Source organism: Ambystoma mexicanum, chromosome 5q (genome assembly GCF_040938575.1).
Source record: "Ambystoma mexicanum isolate Mex_15411 chromosome 5q, UKY_AmexF1_1, whole genome shotgun sequence".
Taxonomy (NCBI): Eukaryota; Metazoa; Chordata; class Amphibia; order Caudata; family Ambystomatidae; genus Ambystoma; species Ambystoma mexicanum.
In genome coordinates, this window is record NC_090933.1 from 1,082,401,121 (window position 1) to 1,082,421,207 (window position 20,087).

The 20,087-nt window shown below is 43.0% G+C and overlaps 1 protein-coding gene across 1 annotated transcript in view; it reads left to right on the plus strand.

Moving 5' to 3' along the window:
* The window catches only part of FER1L6 (fer-1 like family member 6), a 1,078,814-nt gene that overhangs the window by 1,013,392 nt on the left and 45,335 nt on the right, over window positions 1-20,087 (plus strand). Inside the window, exon 39 of the mRNA XM_069621590.1 lies at window positions 2,782-2,945. Coding sequence (XP_069477691.1) covers window positions 2,782-2,945 — 164 coding nt within the window. The remainder of the gene's footprint in view (window positions 1-2,781; window positions 2,946-20,087) is intronic.

The following is a 20,087-nucleotide window of genomic DNA, read 5'->3' on the forward strand; positions in this document are numbered from 1 at the left end:
CTCCCAGTCATTGGGGACTGGGCTGGGGTAAAGACACTTGAATGAGAGTTCCTTTGTACTGTATGGAACATTAGGGTCTTTAAACAAGATGGCCGCAATAGAGAAAAACTAAACATAAGGAAATTGCAAATTGCGACTTGATGACTGCGCTGGGTCCTCTCCCCGCTACAAAGAGTCGACAATCAGGTTTCTCCTTCAGCTAATCAGAGGCCCTTTGAGAGAGTAAGTCCACCAGCCAAAATGACTTTACTGCTAAGTTCAGAGTTCAATCTTCTGCTCTACTTCTTGAGACGAAAGAAGGCTGCAGTCGTCTACAATTGAAACCCCATCAATACCCAAACTTGCAAAAGAAAGACTTTTGTAGAATTCCCTCATGGATTGGGTGCCTCCTGCCGTCCAGCAGCTCATGAGAAGTAGACTAGATGCACCTGGCAGTCCATGTCTGTTGCTAATATCAAGCAATACATGTTTAAAATGCGGGCATTGGAAGGGGAGTACATATGTACCATGAAAATGTATTTGAGTAAAGTGCAAATGATTTCAATGTGTCTTTTATCAGTGCTTAGAATTTGGGTGATTTTCAAGTATCCGAAATGACTGAGGAAGAAATGACAGAATGTTATTTGTTCAAAAATACCATTCAGTATTTCCTCCTGTAGCCATTTCAGATAACCCGATCCCACCTACCCCCGTATTTACCCGTCAGCAGCACACTCCACTGTGTGCCGCCAACTTGCCATATCCCTGCAACGCCTGTTCCCATTCACTTCTGTGATCAGGAACTGGCACTGTAGGGTCCTTTAATTTATTTTTAATTTTTTTAAATACTTTATACGAACAGGCGCAGCCGCCACTCCCTTTGGTCACTATAATGCCACCAAATGGGATATTTGTTTGATTTCTTCGTCCGTTCAAAATGTTCGTTCGGCCGGAATTCAGCCAAATCTCCCATTCAGACTTTATTTTCTGTCTTTTTGGGTGTTTCCGATAATTACACACTACACAATCCATTATTAAGATGCCTAGCAGACATGCCTTCCACGCCTTTTGTCATATCCATCTTCAAAGTTGTATGACAAAGTAAAACAATTGTACAATTTTAGAAATTGATCTAGCCAAGAAAAGTGGCATATGGCAAAGTTAAATATATATTAGAGAGGTTTCTTACCCAAAATAAATATTTTCCACTGTTAGAGTTTATAGTGAATTGCACGAAAATTGAAGTTCTGCAAAGAGAAGTTGAGTTTGGTTGTGAGAATGAGCACCGTGGCTTACTTTCTAGGAAATGCATCAAAAATCAGGTGGGCAGAAAGTGTCAAAAGCTATTCAAGTGTATATTCCTTAAGGAATAGGATCCGAGAAATAGTCTAACAACGGGCTGTCAGAGGAGATGCAGGGAAGGTTCGCCGTAGTAGGGTGCCTGTGAACATGTCTAACCCATGGTGTTGGAGAAGACACGTTAGAGCGGCTTCTGAGCGTTAGCGACAGTCTCATAAATCCTATTTCTATTTCCATGTGCGTGCATTTGTCTTCAATGCATGGCACTCATGCTTGAATAGCTAAATGGTGGGCTATGTGAAGCTTTCTTTTCTTTCTATTTCTTGATGCAATGTATAGTACTCTCCAGTGAAGTGACTCTTACTTCATAGCTATTCTTGCGGTGACCCAGGATGCCAAAAGAATAAAATGTTCAAATACAAGAAAGTACATAGTCTAGTTCCTAAAGACGTATATTGTCTGGTCCTTTCTAAAATACATAGGAGAAAAGGCGATGGGGATATTGTGTGCAGGTAATTATCATGCACAACGACTGTCAAGTATATGTTTCACATCTATAGATATGACATGTGCCAGTACATATTTGGACATTAAACCCCAATCGAAAGTTTTAGGATAAACATGATTATTCTCATTTGTCAATGTGTACATCTAAAGAGTTTGTTTTCGAATTCAATCAATACATTATAGAATAATACATGTTTTTTTTTTAAAGTAACGTTTACCTTAAGTTACATGGTATCCATGTAATAATGTTGCTGTGAAAAAGTTGTCAGGTTCTGGCGACTTTTTCCTGGCTACCAGAATTCTTTCCCAAAATATTGTAGGAAGGGTATATTTATATATTATTTCCTCCAGTCCTAGAATATTTGGGGAAAGTGTTTCATAGGCTGGAGGGTACATCATTAATGCATTTATTTTAAAAAGTCACCAACGTGATGACTTTTTTCATGGCGACATTGTTACCTGATAACGTTACATGGCTATACAGTTCTGAACCCGATATCGTTTAAAAGTCAGTTCGAGATCTCACCTAAAAGGCATGGTCGTCGGTTTGGTCTTACATGCGTAAGAGTCCCATTGTTCAGGTCAAGCGTCACAGGACTTAGGTCATGAGCTCTAAGTTCATGAACCTTGAGTTGTGACACTCAGTCACAGAAGCAGGTTCTCATTAGGGGGTTCATGTATGCAGTCTGTCAAGCTGCTACAAACACAATTCCCACCCTTTCACGTCGGCCATCTTGTTTCATAAATTCATGATATTTCAATATGTTGCATAAGAAACTATTAAAGCCCGAGCGAGCCATTACAGTGTACAGTACTCATCGATGGTCTGTTTGTTTGTAAACGCTAAACACACAAAAGTCAATGCATTTTAAAAGACAAGATCATGATTTGACTTGGAGGAGTTCAAGACTTTAACGGTTTATGTGTCAATTTAAAAGGTCTATGTAACAAAATGTTCCTACAAAAGACATTAAGCGCTTGCTTTTTAATTTCCAGGATCCATTGAGATGAACCTGCAGGGATTCCACCGAGGAGCGAAGAATGCTAAGAGCTGTGACCTCAGCATGACCACGGGCATCAGGGAGGAGAACAAGATCTCCATATTCCAGCAGAAGCGCATCCGAGGCTGGTGGCCATTTGTAAAATCCGGAGAACTCACTGTAAGTGCTGCATATACAGGACCCCGGGCTGGGCGACCTGGTCTTGGCATTATTTTAAGAGTTCATGGAATTAATACTGCTTCTCTTTCACCATTTGGGGGAGTAGGGCTATGCCGTACATCATACGCTGTGCATAATATAAACAAATTCGCCTACTTGACTGCAGTTTCTGTTTTTCTAGAGCAATTTCTTATGTAATGTGAATGGGAATAAAGTATTTTGGTCTGGAATTTAATAGTGAAGATTACGTTTCAAAAGTGACTTTTTCGCATCCAACCACAATTTTCTGGTGGTGATCAATTTTAGACACCTGGAAACATTTCTTTAAAGTGTCCTTCATTGAGTTCACTGCAGGTAAGTGTGTTTATCCTTGCGTATGGTTTGCCATGGCATCGCCTTTGGTGTTCCTTGATGACGTGGGAGTCGTTACCAGCCAGACGTATCTTCTGCACTGCTGTAGCTCTGTATGGGTACATGTTTGCTGGGGAGAGAGCTAAGAGGTGTTGCGTATGTGGACGACTGGAGGAGGTGCCACCAGATCGGTATGTGTGCGTTGGAGAAGGTGTCACAGGGGTCTTGTTTGCTGTTGGGGTAGGGGGTAGCTTTGGGGTTATTTGTGCATTCGGTGCAAGGGCGTGTTACGTCTATAGAGATGAGTGTAATAGATCGCCGACCATGTTGTCACCTGTGTGGAGGCAGCTGTCAGAACACTCGATGCCTGCACAGAATCTCGGCCTGTCAAGCTGATATGCTCCATGAGGGATAGCCTGTGATGTGCTCCCCTCTTCCTACTGAGGGCTGCAACTACTTAAGTGCGGCAGTGGGCGGAGCCTACAATGATAACCTATGGAATTGAGGACGAACATTCACACCCATAGCACTTAAGGGTATCCTCACCCATGCAGTGCTCTCCACCAAGCACAATCAGGGCCTCCGCGTGTCAGTGCATTGCGGAGAAGGCCTGTCAATATCTGCTCAGCCTCCCTTCTATCCCGGCTCTTTGAGCTGCATGACTCGGCATCACTCTCATTCAGGTCCTGGGGGGCATTGTGGGCGTCCCAGTGGGTTACACATGTCCTGATAGAATAAAAGAGCAGTACTCTAAGTGCCTCTTCTTTCACTGTGTCATATGTCCTGGTACAGTACATGCATGTCTACCAGCAGGTGGTTTACCAACACTTCATATGCATTCATTTGCACAGCGTGCAGCGACCCCTTATGTGCAACCAAATGCATGTCATGTGCATCAATTCAATGCACCCAGCGCAGTTTCTATTATGTAGCTCTCAGGTGAAGTTGATATAGCATGTAATTGTTTATATAGTGATTTCTGATGGCTTCCCTTTCTTCTAAGCGCTCTGTTAACATGTGCTATTTTTACCCAGGCCATTATGAGAATGATACCAGGAATAAAACAGTGATCTTGTGCTCGTCCCCCTATGATTGTAAAATACTTCGTTGCCTCCCAAAGCTACGGCTGCCTTCAATAAATACCCTAATACGAATAAGAAAGATCATTCTTGTTTAGGAATTTTTCTGCCATTTTAGTTGGCCTCGCTGCACGCGGTGCAGGTAAGAAAAGAGCGAGGGCGGTTGTTAGTGGGATTGCAGGGGTCGGGGGGAGGCAGATTCAAAACCTGAATCGTTGATTTTTTGCAGGGCTAGAACTACCCAGCTCCTCTGTGTTGGCTTGCTTCTGTGGGATTATGTAGCACTGGAAAGGGCCAAGGGTGCTTAGGGTAGCGTTGCCCACTTATGTAGGGGGATGTGTGATAGAGCTGAACAAAGGAGCCCAGGTCATAGCTTGGCCGTATTCCAGTGGTGATGACTAGGCCTACAACTTTAACACTGAAGCAATAGAACCCCAGCCGGGGGCGGGGTTATTACTGGTCTGGTAAGGCCCCCAGGTTGATAGTTACAGGTCTGAGTGAAGGGAGGGCTTTAACACAGCTCTGGGTCATTATCAGTCCGGTAATGCCCCCCTCCAAGGGTTCTATTGCTATTTGTACCCCGGCATGGCGTACCGATGAGAGATCAACATTGAAACCATTTTTCAACTTGAAAAAAGCACTTTAAGAACATACAAGAAGGTTAACGTCTACATATATTGCACTTTTTGAATTTTCATACTCTGACTGTCAGTGAACAAAACCGCCTGGCCTACATATGTCAGTCAACTAAAACAAGTAGCTCAGATATGTGATGTCATCAGTGATGAGATCAATGACATTTGTGATTTCATCTTTGATGTCCTGGGTGTTAGTCTTAACAGTGCACGGTGGTGGTGCATGTTTGGTTGCTTAGCATACCATAACTGGTGAATTTCTAGGGTTTTGGGGTTTTATTTGTAACCATAATGTCGCTTTAACAACGTTTTTTCTCTGAATTTCATAGGTTTTTATTAGTGCAACTTAACCATAACGTCCCTTTGACAACATTGTTCACTGAATTTCATGGGTTTTTACCAGTGCACCCTAATTTGCTATAACTCCCTAATATCATAATTACCCCCAATGTAGCAGCATTTTCGGTCGATCTAGAAAGATGAATTAAAAAACTATGCCATTCCCTCCTCCTAGCAACACTTTTAACACTTCTATTAACTTTCTGCAAACTTTTTGCACAGTTTTTTGTTTGCCGAAGTTCGTGAACGTCTGTCGTCACAGCAGACGTTCCAGACAGTGTCACATGACCATGCGTGCGCGCAGAATCATGACGTGTTTTTGCGAACAGGTCTGTGCTTCGTGAACGGGACTGTGCATTGTGACCAGTTTGAAACTGCATTTTCAGCTGATGTAGGACATGTCAAGCTGAAATGTTACCCTTACACAGCTCCTAGACCTATGCTTATTGACTTTCCATCTTTAATCCAGGACAGAGCACATGCTTGAAAGAATATTAGCATAACTGCTATTTGACTGCAAAAATGGCATCAGCCATGGCCATCCCTCATCCCCAGGAGCCACCACCACCAACACCACAACCACCAGATGTTGGGCCCAGACAACAGAAAAAACACAATGACGCAGAAAAGAATCAATAGTGCCAGGAAGATGAGATAGAGGAAATGCCTACCTCCAGCACCCAGAGAGAATCCTGGGTGTGGCGGTTCGTTACCACCGTTGGGGGTTTACTAAAGGCTAAGACTACCAAGGTGAAATGCACTGAGTGCAACATTGTACTCATTCGCTGACAACCTGGCCAATACTCCTACGGGACCTCCTCCATGCACCGTCACACTAAATCCAACCACCACCATGCTCTGAGAAAGGCGGTTCCTTTCTCAGGAAGTAGTAGTCTGTCTTCCTCTACTTCATCCCCCTCAACCAATACTGCCACCACAGAGGCTACTCCTGTGGGGCAGAAGATCCCACAAGCTACCTGGCAAGCCATAAAAGAGGCTGTTGATCCATATCTTTCCAAGACAAAAGTACTCTGTATATACTGCAACACACCACTCTGCAGGGGGGAGCACTTTCAAAGTGCTTACGAGGCTGCAATCAAGGAGCATGAGAAACACTGCCCTCTACCTTAGATTTAAGGCACACCCAACATCTTCCCCTGTCCAACTGCCCCTCGGTACCAGTCATTGGTGCCCCTTCCCTCATTTCGCTCCCCCACCTTACTTCCTGGCCTCGCCTGGCAAATAAATTAAACTACTAAATCAAAAAACACCAAAACAAGGCTCCGAGCCATCTCTCACAGAAAATAGAACAAAAATGATCTTATAGACTCCACCTACTTTACATTTCTCAGTAAAGTACATAGACTCAATAAGATTCTCCAACATTTCCATTACCATTTTGTACCATGCTAATGGAAATAATGGATAATTGTATAGTAGAGAAAAAGAAAAAAGTACACAAACAATTTTCTGTCACAAATACTTTTCTCTAGTATACAATAAGGACCATAATCCATGCACCTTCATAAATATCTGCAGTCTTCGCAGTCCGCTTTCCAGGCCGGGCATCATTACCAGAATGCCACGTGCACAGAGGATCTTCAGAAACCACCCTTTCTTCCTCATTGAAGACTTAAAAGAACAGACAGTTCAAGTCGCTTCTCAGAGTGGTGCTCTACCTGCACATCTCCCTGAATAAGATGGTGGAAAAATCTTACACTAGCACATTATACATTCAAATCAATGACTTTCAGCTGGGCAACTAGTTTTCAATTTCAGGTGACCTCAATAAGCATTCTCAGTTGTTTGGATCCTGTCCCTGCGCTACTGAAGTTTAGTCTTACTTTTGTGTTGCTGGCTATTGTCAATTTGAAGTCCTACTTTGAAGTTGGTGACCTGGTTTTGGATATTGAAAACCTGTCAACCCTATATATACTAGACCCCCTCCCAGCCCTTCTTTTCCAAAAGTTAGCTTAACTCGCATCTTACACTTCAAACGATTACTGAAACACATTGAAGCTTTCCAGACAGGTACAGCCCTGCTCCACCGCTCAGACTCTCCTCTCCTCCCATCACAGGACACCTTTAGGGAAAAAGAGGAGGAGGGAGCTCAGTGAGGATCTCACAATAAAACACAGGGAGAGAGAGTAAAAGAGATAAGGAGAATTCGTGAACGGGAGAGGAAACAGGGAGAGAGAGAAGGAGGGAGAGAGAAAAAGAGTTGGAGAGAGACAGAGGGCCTCATTACAACTCCGGCAGTAGCCGTGCCAGTATAAACGCAGGCTGCCACCAGAGTTGTGATTTTTTCCAGCAACTGACTTTACGGAAACACCACAGCATTGCAGCCCCAGCGGTTTGTGAAGTAAGGCGCCGGAAAAATGTAAATCCCTATTCCATTAACGTTGCCAGTGCTTCCAAAAAAGTCTGTAAGCAGGTGCCGTCCTGCCGGCCAGGTCTGACCTGGCCGGCAGGAAGGCACCCGCTCGCAGACTCGTAGTGTGCCTGTCTGGTAACAAGATTGCCGGCAGGCTTACAGGCACCATTGTTACCGGACCGGCACACTTGTAATGAGGCCTAGATACTCTGCAAATTAACATATGATATGCTGGCTACAGGTAAATGTTAAATATTTTGACAATCAGCCATACACCAACTGGCTTCTTGGCACACAAGATTTTTCCAATGTTGATAATCAACTGAAGAGAAATGGGAATGATCAAACATCACCACCATTAGCGTTGCTGGTAGGACTGCTGTGGCTGTGGTTCTGGGTCCTGCTCCTGGCAACGCAGCGGCTTGCTATGGCTGAGGGGCCTGAAGGGTGATGTAGCTTGGGCAGTGCTGCACTCGGAGGCAGTCGCTGTCAGGGTGCTATCAGCAGCTGCGAAAGGCTGTGTTGGGGAGCAGTGGACCATTTGGAGGTGAGCCGTGTCAGCGGTGTCCAGTCTGGGTTTGCCGGCAGTTGTTGCCGTGATTAGCAGCTGTGTTGGCGGCTGGAGCCGCGCCTGTGGGATTGCTGTGGCCTGTTTTCCTGGGCTAGATATGAATGGAGCTGATGGTGTCTGTTGGTGGCCCCGCTGTGTGTACGGATTTGCTGATGGTGACCTCGCTTCAAGTGGCCTACATGATGCTTGAAGGTTGGAATCTTGACGCCCCCCTCACTTCATTTCCCCCCCATTTTTGTGTTCCGTGTAGGGATTGCCTCTAGACTCTCTATAGAGGATCTGGGGTACTGGTGCCTAGCGGTTGCTGCCCAGAGTCTGATGCCCTGAATTCAATCTGGCCAGGTCGGGTTCGTCTATGGAAGGCTCGGGTGAATTTTTGAATCCCTTTTCTGCCTTTCCCTTTTTATCTGGATTCCTGGACTGGACTTTTTTTTAATGTTTTGCTTCCCAAATTCAATTGTTCGTTGAGTGGTGGCTGGTTTGTCACGTGACAATCCATTGTGTTGTTTGACCCTCACATTTACTTTTTTACGGATTATCAATGCAGTGCTTTTTTTCTGGGGTCTTTTTCTCCCTTTTATGGCATGTTATTTACCTTTCATCTTTACTTTGATTGTACAAACACATTATATTTCGTAAAGCGGCCAGGTGTAGGCGCTATAGTAAATAAACAAAAATACAATTAAAGAGGGAATCGTCCTGTCTACTGAGAGTATTCCACAGCTTACTGTCTAACACTGAGAAGGCCTGGCCACCAACTCTTCTAATTTGAGGAACAGTAAACCGGTAGAAGGAGTTCAAGCACAGGCAGAGGTGCTGGGCGTCACAAATGTGCTGAAAAAAACGACACTGAACTAAAATAGTAGACACCTGTTGACTTTGCCAATTCTTGCTTCTGAAAGTCTGGCAATCTATCACACCAGATGGCAGGCAACATATACCCTAATTGGATTTTGCTTAATCACATTTTAATTGAAACATATCCATGTGTTATCTTCTATATTTGGAATGGCCTTTGTGCTTAGGTGCATACAAATTCTTCGTTTCCATTCAGGGATGTTTGGAAGGCACACTAAAGGGCAGCACACAGGTGGTTGAAGAATGAAACGTCTGATATTTTAGCATAGCCTTAATTATGCATCCTTTGAGTACAGTTGTATGCTCTGTATTACGTCAAAGCCATCTGCAGGTGTGCACAGTAAAGAGATTCAGACAAAATCGGGAAAACACAGCAAGGAAGAGAATAGAGAGCCAACGTTGCAACGGGAGAGGCCTCAACTTGTTGAGGCAGATGCAAGGATTACCCGGCCATTGTGTGGTTTAATCAAACAATATGTATTGATCATTACCATGATCTACTGATTACTGTTAAACAGCCTGGCTTCCTCAGCTGTTTGTGTATGATCCCCACTTCTTGTTCATGCAAGAATATGTTTGCCCCCAAATCATGTGGATGTATGTGGCAGTGCTTAAATATGTGTGTCAAGATAATGTGGTTATTTGCATGCAGGTTGATGTATTTGTGAGAGTACCTGGGTGTGTGGATGCAAGTATCTGGTCAGGTGTGTGTCAGAATGCATGCCTCAATGTGTGCCAAACTGCGTGCGCGCATGTGAGTGCCTACCTGCATGTGTATGTATGCATGCATATTTGTATGCGTGTGACATGATGTGTGTGGGCATGTTTTGATTGTCTGCTTCTGTGTGCATGCAAGTTAGTGTCTACCTGTATCTGAGAGTATGACTTTATTGCTGTGAATGCATCTGTCTGGTAGTGGATTTGCATGGCCATATCCTGGAAATATATTGCATCTCAGGTGACTCCTTGGGCAAAGAGAGGCAGTGCCTGACCATTTAATGGCAATCTGTAGCATGTAAAGGTACTACCAGGGCAAATGAGGATGCACAGGCATGGTAAGTGTACCATATCATACGAAGGCATTAACAGGATTTTGGAGTTTGAATCCAGGGCTACAATTCCAGGCATGTGGTGTCATCTGGAAATACCTGTCATTTAATTTGAATAGACAAGGATATCAACTATAGAAGCATCCACTCATACTGCACCATACATGAAAGCATATAAAGACCTTACACACAAAACCTCTATTATTCATTCACTGTCCTCCAGAACACACATATACAGGGGCAGCTCCTCCATAATGGGCGAGGGGGCACCGACCTGCTAGTTCACTTGCCTATTAGCCATGGTTGAAACTGTCAAAGAGAAACATTGTTTCCCTTTGACACTTTATGTTCCCCAGCGCACATGTCCAATGGACCATGGACCGTACAAACATGGGGAGTGTTTTACTTCCCCAGCCTCTCATGGTCCATTGAAGATGCATGCTTCAAAGTGCACATCTGAATGTGTGAGGGGGCACTCATGTGCATGCCGGCACATTAAGACTGAATGGGTTGGTGAAGATGCAGTGCTCCAACTCCTGTGCATATGTGCAGGAACCAGGAAGCTCTATTTACTTCCTGGATACTCTTCCTGTGCGCAGGAACCAGAGAATCCTTGTCAAAGGAGCAAGAGACGTGCATGATCCTCAATTGTCTATGTGTATGTTGTTATGTGCCTGCGTGCGTGCGTGTGTGTGTGTGTGTGTGTGTGTGTGTGTGTCACGAGTGAATCATGTGTGAATTCTATTTGGCATGAATACTGTGTGAATAAGCAAGTAAATGCGGCATGAATGGGTGTTTGAATGAGCGAGTGAATGCTGTTTGTAAGGACTGCTGTGTGAATGAGCGAGTGAATGCTGTGTGAATGCTGTGTGAATGCTGTGTGAATGCTGTGTGAATTTGAATGAGCGAGTGAATTCTGTTGAATACTGTGTGAATGAGCGAGTGAATGCGGCATGAATGGGTGTTTGAATGAGCGAGTGAATGCTGTTTGTAAGGACTGCTGTGTGAATGCTGTGTGAATGAGCGAGTGAATAAGCAAGTGAATGCTGTGTGAATACTGTGTGAATAAGCAAGTAAATGCGGCATGAATGGGTGTTTGAATGAGCGAGTGAATGCTGTTTGTAAGGACTGCTGTGTGAATGAGCGAGTGAATGCTGTTGAATACTGTGTGAATGAGCGAGTGAATGCTGTTGAATACTGTGTGAATGAGCGAGTGAATGCTGTTGAATACTGTGTGAATGAGCGAGTGAATGCTGTTTGTAAGGACTGCTGTGTGAATGAGCGAGTGAATAAGCAAGTGAATGCTGTGTGAATGCTGTGTGAATTTGAATGAGCGAGTGAATTCTGTTGAATACTGTGTGAATGAGCGAGTGAATGCGGCATGAATGGGTGTTTGAATGAGCGAGTGAATGCTGTTTGTAAGGACTGCTGTGTGAATGCTGTGTGAATGAGCGAGTGAATAAGCAAGTGAATGCTGTGTGAATGAGCGAGTGAATAAGCAAGTGAATGCTGTGTGAATGCTGTGTGAATTTGAATGAGCGAGTGATTAAGCAAGTGAATGCTGTGTGAATGCTGTGTGAATGAGCGAGTGAATAAGCAAGTGAATGCTGTGTGAATGCTGTGTGAATGAGTGAGTGAATAAGCAAGTGAATGCTGTGTGAATTTGAATGAGCGAGTGAATAAGCAAGTGAATGCTGTGTGAATGCTGTGTGAATGAGCGAGTGAATAAGCAAGTGAATGCTGTGTGAATGCTGTGTGAATGAGCGAGTGAATGCTGTGTGAATGCTGTGTGAATGCTGTGTGAATGCTGTGTGAATGAGCAATTGAATAAGCAAGTGAATGCTGTGTGAATGCTGTGTGAATTTGAATGAGCGAGTGAATAAGCAAGTGAATGCTGTGTGAATGCTGTGTGAATGAGCGAGTGAATAAGCAAGTGAATGCTGTGTGAATGCTGTGTGAATGAGCGAGTGAATAAGCAAGTGAATGCTGTGTGAATGCTGTGTGAATGAGCGAGTGAATAAGCAAGTGAATGCTGTGTGAATGCTGTGTGAATGAGCGAGTGAATAAGCAAGTGAATGCTGTGTGAATTCTGTGTGAATTTGAATGAGCGAGTGAACAAGCAAGTGAATGCTGTGTGAATGCTGTGTGAATGAGCAAGTGAATACGCAAGTGAATGCTGTGTGAATGCTGTGTGAATGAGCGAGTGAATAAGCAAGTGAATGCTGTGTGAATGCTGTGTGAATTTGAATGAGCGAGTGAATAAGCAAGTGAATGCTGTGTGAATGCTGTGTGAATGAGCGAGTGAATAAGCAAGTGAATGCTGTGTGAATGCTGTGTGAATTTGAATGAGCGAGTGAATAAGCAAGTGAATGCTGTGTGAATGCTGTGTGAATGAGCGAGTGAATAAGCAAGTGAATGCTGTGTGAATGCTGTGTGAATTTGAATGAGCGAGTGAATAAGCAAGTGAATGCTGTGTGAATGCTGTGTGAATGAGCGAGTGAATAAGCAAGTGAATGCTGTGTGAATGCTGTGTGAATGAGCGAGTGAATAAGCAAGTGAATGCTGTGTGAATGCTGTGTGAATGAGCGAGTGAATAAGCAAGTGAATTCTGTGTGAATGCTGTGTGAATTTGAATGAGCGAGTGAATAAGCAAGTGAATGCTGTGTGAATGCTGTGTGAATGAGCGAGTGAATAAGCAAGTGAATGCTGTGTGAATGCTGTGTGAATGAGCGAGTGAATAAGCAAGTGAATGCTGTGTGAATGCTGCGTGAATGAGCGAGTGAATAAGCAAGTGAATGCTGTGTGAATGCTGTGTGAATGCTGTGTGAATGCTGTGTGAATTTGAATGAGCGAGTGAATTCTGTTGAATACTGTGTGAATGAGCGAGTGAATGCAGCATGAATGGGTGTTTGAATGAGCGAGTGAATGCTGTTTGTAAGGACTGCTGTGTGAATGCTGTGTGAATGAGCGAGTGAATAAGCAAGTGAATGCTGTGTGAATGCTGTGTGAATGAGCGAGTGAATAAGCAAGTGAATGCTGTGTGAATGCTGTGTGAATTTGAATGAGCGAGTGAATTCTGTTGAATACTGTGTGAATGAGCGAGTGAATGCGGCATTAATGGGTGTTTGAATGAGCGAGTGAATGCTGTTTGTAAGGACTGCTGTGTGAATGCTGTGTGAATGAGCGAGTGAATAAGCAAGTGAATGCTGTGTGAATGCTGTGTGAATGAGCGAGTGAATAAGCAAGTGAATGCTGTGTGAATGCTGTGTGAATGAGCGAGTGAATAAGCAAGTGAATGCTGTGTGAATGCTGTGTGAATTTGAATGAGCGAGTGAATAAGCAAGTGAATGCTGTGTGAATGCTGTGTGAATGAGCGAGTGAATAAGCAAGTGAATGATGTGTGAATGCTGTGTGAATGTGCGAGTGTATAAGCAAGTGAAAGAAGAAAAAGTGGCAGAAAAGGCCAGCAGGATACAGCGCATAGAACGGTAACTTATGTGGCTGTGATAGGGCTGCGGCTGAGAGCTTGAGTAGGAGCCTGCCAAATTCCCACTGGAAATTGGAATTAGAGAAAGAAAGGGTTTGCTCTCAAACTGCGCACACACATAGAATAATAAACAATTGCAAATTAAATGAGTGGTTTTAATCAGAATTGGTGCAGCCTGACACGTGTTTCGAGCTTCCCGCTCTTCTACTGAGGCTGCTTGTGCAAAATTATAAAACATTGATGTACAACGAAAACATTTGTTAAGCATGATTCAATAGCAAAACAAACCAGTCCCCAGACCCAGGGCAAGGAGGCAGTTAGGGTTTGCCAAACCAACACATTGAGTATATGGTTTAAAGTAACAGACAGTTGCAACGAATGCACATATCAAATCAACCCAATTCAAAGAAAGAAAATGAAAACACAAAAAGTGCGTAATTCGGTGGAAAAAACATAACACATTATAAAACAATGAAAAGAGGGAGGAGAGAGAAAAAAGACAAAAGAACAACAAAATTATTCAGTGAGAGAACAATTTTCTATGACGCAATATATTTGCAACCCCTCTTTTTATCGTATTCGATTCATTAAGTTGCCACTTGATAAAACATTTTTTAATTTTGCATTTTTCTCTAGTATTCAAAATACACACTAGCCAAGATTAAGGTACAATTTTAACAGTCAGTGGCCTTATACATGTATTTCTGGCTGATTACCATGAGCATCTTCTCTCACTGAATAATTTTGTTGTTCTTTTGTCTTTTTTCTCTCTCCTCCCTCTTTTCATTGTTTTATAATGTGTTATGTTTTTTCCACCGAATTACGCACTTTTTGTGTTTTCATTTTCTTTCTTTGAATTGGGTTGATTTGATATGTGCATTCGTTGCAACTGTCTGTTACTTTAAACCATATACTCAATGTGTTGGTTTGGCAAACCCTAACTGCCTCCTTGCCCTGGGTCTGGGGACTGGTTTGTTTTGCTATTGAATCATGCTTAACAAATGTTTTCGTTGTACATCAATGTTTTATAATTTTGCACAAGCAGCCTCAGTAGAAGAGCGGGAAGCTCGAAACACGTGTCAGGCTGCACCAATTCTGATTAAAACCACTCATTTAATTTGCAATTGTTTATTATTCTATGTGTGTGCGCAGTTTGAGAGCAAACCCTTTCTTTCTATAAGCAAGTGAATGCTGTATGAATGCTGTGTGAATGAGCGAGTGAATAAGCAAGTGAATGCTGTGTGAATGCTGTGTGAATGAGCGAGTGAATAAGCAAGTGAATGCTGTGTGAATGCTGTGTGAATTTGAATGAGCGAGTGAATAAGCAAGTGAATGCTGTGTGAATGCTGTGTGAATGAGCGAGTGAATAAGCAAGTGAATGCTGTGTGAATGCTGTGTGAATTTGAATGAGCGAGTGAATAAGCAAGTGAATGCTGTGTGAATGCTGTGTGAATGAGCGAGTGAATAAGCAAGTGAATGCTGTGTGAATGCCGTGTGAATGAGCGAGTGAATGCTGTGTTAATGCTGTGTGAATGAGCGAGTGAATAAGCAAGTGAATGCTGTGTGAATGCTGTGTGAATTTGAATGAGCGAGTGAATAAGCAAGTGAATGCTGTGTGAATGCTGTGTGAATGAGCGAGTGAATAAGCAAGTGAATGCTGTGTGAATGCTGTGTGAATTTGAATGAGCGAGTGAATTCTGTTGAATACTGTGTGAATGAGCGAGTGAATGCTGCATGAGTGTGTGTTTGAATAAACGAGTAAATGTGTATGTGCTTGTGTTGGGTTTGTGCCAGCCCGCGACGCTGATTTGAGGTGCGGGGAGGAGAGATGTTTAACTGGGCATCTATGATACTGCACCATAGGTGCCCATTAAAAATATGACTGGCTTACCAAAATGACAGTCTAGCCACATGACAACACTTATCATGCTTGCTTTATCATACATGTCCGGTAAAGAAATGTCATACCACAGTAAGAACTCGCTAGACTGGCTACATTAAAATGCCAGTCTAGTAACAGTATAACACTTATCATGCTTGCTTTTAAAGCAAGTTTAGCTAATTCTTACTGTGGCATGTCATCTTGTACTCAGCATCTGCAACAATGTATAATAGACGCCCAGTAAAACATGACATGCCACAGTAGGAAATGACTAGAACGGCTACATCAAAATGGCAGTCTAGCCATGCAATAACACTTATCATGCTTGCTCTATACAGTCCATGGTATATTTCAGTACGTGCGGGTATGGGCGTATATTGGCAGAGCCAGCTAGGGCATGATTTCCTATGGTATCATTAATGTCTTTATGCACAAAGCAAAAAATAAGTATGTTCTTATGCAGGAAGACTGGAATATATAGGAGCAGCCATCACAATCAGTGTGAAAATGCTTTTTATTCTGGAATACATCGCGGGGAAAGGCATCATTGAAATGCATTGGGAAATGCACCTGTGCACTGTCGGTGACTTGCATCTATTGTTTTTTTTGATGAATTACCCTGAGAACGGTATGGCTTTTTACTCACATTTTTAACCACTTATTCAAAATCTTTTCTTGGAGGGTCCCCACGAATCCCCCTTGGTTGGCTCACGGTCCCCGCTACAGTCGGTTGCTCTTATTTTTATTTTACACCCCTGCAATAAAAAAGTTCACCAGCCACTACTGCCAATATAGAGATGGATGCAATTTGCCGCAATAATTAAAACAATACTCAATAATGGAGTACTCAGAGTGCACAGTAAAACCCAGTTTCATTCAAAGCATTAGAACTAAGGCTGGGATAGCATACAATCAGCTCTCAAAATTACCATAGATGTGAGCGTTTTCTAAGCAAGAGACACGTCAGCCATGTCGTCATAATAATGTATCAATTATAAAATGTATGAATACATTTGGTTGCTTAACATCGAAAACTACATGTAGGATAAATAAGCGTTAGTTCCATCATTGGCTAAAACATATCTGATGGACCCTCCTAGGCCAAGCCAATTACAGATACTGCACACATTACATAATTACAATTACATTTGTAATTTTGTTATAGGTGGTGTGGCATGAGGGATTTAGATTGGTTGGAATTTTACTCAACAAACTTGCACTCTTTGACGGGACATCAAGATATGAGAGACACATAGGGTAGGGGGAGAGAAAAATCCATGGTCTGCACTAATTCCAATTTAAATGATTCCTCATCATTCCCATGCCATGTGGCCTATCTATTCCTTTGTATTTGACCTTGGCTATCATCTCTTGTCTGTGTGTGTGTGCGCTAGGGAGTTCACCAGGTGTCTTATATGTGCTTAGCTCATAATGAGTCACCAGTGTTCTTCATGTATTTATCACATGATAGGAGAATGTGTTGGATAATGAATTTCTTTCTATTTACTGAGGTCTTAGCTAATTCTAACATTCATGTTGTACTTTTTTTGACCACTTGAAGCACTCTTTGTCTATCCGCAATAGAGCCTTTTGGCTTAATGATGTCATTCATCTGGGCCTCAATGGCTGTTTGTGCTCTTATTGAACTTTAATTAGCTTGGGAGTCAACTGCTTCCGTCCTGGCACTGGTATCTCGTTGCTGCGTTCTGCACATCCACTACTCCCTTCTGTGCATCTGACTTTGGCGCTTGCTATGAACTACTGTCTGGGCAGCTGGGCAGCTTCAAAGCTTCTAAAAGAAATGTACTTTTATGAATTGCATTTGAATGACACTTTCCTGTTCCTCGCCGACATCAGAGGAAATTCTCCCTGCCTGCTGCAGAGCCTCTTCACAAGTGTTAGGGAGAATCTGCAAAAATGTGCTAATTCCCTTGACCTTAGAGACCTCAAGCAACTTTGCTGGATTTTGAGGACTTGATATTTTTTACCTGGAAAGAGCGCAAGTCTTTTTTCCAACTCTTTCATGTATTTTGATGCATGTTTTACTCTTGTGTTCTTTGATTATGGAGTTTTACGATAACTCCATAGGCATTGTTTCATGTGTGTTACACAGCACCCTCAGTGCAGTGACACAGGGATGTCTTTTTAGACTTCCCAAAGGTTTAAATACCTTCTCTGAGATAAACTACTGTTTCCCAGAGAATATAAGGTTAAATTGACTTTACTAGTCTTTTTAAATTCATAGAGCCAGCACACACTATCTTCCCATAGAGTGCTGGAGGGGTTACCTAGTATCCCCTGTGTCTAGTAGCTCATGTAGCAGTCAAATGCTAACCTTTTCTATTGAAATGGCTGGTGGAAGTGGTTTCACAACGAACTACCATGATTTTTCCCGACCGCGAACACCAGTAGCTAAAAATCGCGGTAGCCATGTTTTTTCAAGATGGCGCCTTAAGCCCCTTTGTTTAAACAGGTCCCGGTCTTCTTTGTGCGCCATTTCTTTTTGGAAAGGTCCTTCTAGTGTTTGTCTCTGTGCGCCAAACCTGGTTTGGTCCCTTTGATTCCATGCCTTTGGCGGGCTTCAGGACTGAAGACCGCCTCTGGCGTCTGAGTGTCTGTGGTGGGCAGGAAGTGAGGGAGGTGCCAGAAACTCCCTGGGCTTAGTCTTGTAGGAGACCCAAATGCACTCTGGCGTGATTGGCTGGCTGACTGTCCGGCAAGGACAGCCACCCTCCTGGGTGAGTGGCAGCTAGGCTGGAATGAATGGGAGAAAACTGTTTATAAGGTGAGTCTCTTGGACTGGAAAGCAGAGTCGTCCACTGGAACGAAAGAACCGAAGACGAGCTGGAAGAGGACGGCTGCTGCAACTCCTGGACCGTTGGTTTGCCCTGTGGAGTCCTGCTGCAGGTCTGAATTGCCAAGTTCATCTCAACAGAGAAGCCCCTTTAAGGACGACTTCTTCCTTTGAGTTGGTGGGACCAATCAACTCGTAAGCCACCTGGATACCATTCTCGGAGCTGGTTAGGATTAACACCTCTCTCACGGTGAAAGTTTGTGGAACTTTCCCAATTTAGAGGCCTAATCAGCCTGTGACCCAACATATGATTCTTTTTCGTACAAACTACTTCTGAGAACTTTTGCAAAGACTTTACCGATTAGTTCAAGAACTGGTCTTTCCTATTCAAGACACTAGTCCATTGACTTTGGCCTAGGCCTATTGAACTGAATTGAGTCCTCTAGTGAACTAAAACGACTTGCACTGCCTAAAAAAGTATTGTTGATCTATTCTGCTAACTTGTGCTTTTGACTGCCATTGAAAGTAACTGAAATGCCATTTTACTCCTATTTCAGGGGAGCCTAATTTGTTCAGAAACCTATTGGTTGAATATTGAAGTGTGTTTTTGTATAATATTAAGTTGCCTCCTTCTAGTGAATGTTTTCTAAATAATTGTGTAATAAATTAAGTGTTTTACCAAGAAACCTTGAGTGTAAGTGTCTACGTGAACCACTGTGATTGTAAAACCTCTGTGTAACCTCTTTTACTGCTCACATTCCCTCTTGAGATAAGCCTGGCTGCTCAGCTCGCTAACACAAACTGTGTAGTACAGACTTATACCAAAGGTTGGTTTTTGCTTACACCTGTAGTCCTAATTGTATGTGGTGGTCCCAGAGGGTACTGCATGCAATTCTGCCTAACACTGGAGGCAAGCGGTGAGGATAAAGTATAGTTGTTACATTGAGAGCGCTGCTCTTACTTTTGTTCAAATAACCTTCACAAGGTTAATCACCACTAGAAAAGCGATTGTTCTATAATGCCAAATATGGATAAATTCAAACAGGAAGCCCTGATAATTCTAACAGTAGATCAACAGAAAGATATGTGTAAAGTCACGTCTCTTTCTGTTAAAGGCAAGAAAAATGAATTGATTGAGAAATTGTTGAATCATCAAAGACTGGGGATATAACCCCTACCCCCTCAGCAAATGTAGATAGTGTTGATGAGGATGATAATGATTCAGAGTCTAACTCTAATGTTATTGATGAGCTAGAAGAGTCAGAGGAGTCTCAGGATGTGAGCCCCACTGCACTTCTACTTGCTTTAGACCCTCATGCTATAGCCACGGGTACCCTACCAGGTCCAGTACTGAGTCCAGAATTTGTCTCTCTTGAAAAAATGAGACTTGGGTTAGAGTTCAAAAGGCTCCTAATGCAAACTGAAAGTAAACATCAAGAAATCAAACGCAGAGAAATGGAAATGCATCATGCCCTTGAAATGAAGAAATTGTCTCTTGAAAATGGTTCTACCCCAGAGTCTTCTAGGTCGTCCAGTCCTAAGAGGCCTTGCATGCCTAAAGAAGCTGTGAGTATGTATGAGGTGAGACTTGATATTTCAGATTGGTTGGCTGCTTTTGAATATAACTATGGGATTCAGGGTTTCACAGGGAATCAGTTGATTCCTTGGCTTTTGTCTAGGCTCCCCCAGGTTGCAACTGATGCTGTAATGGAGGTGGGGGAAC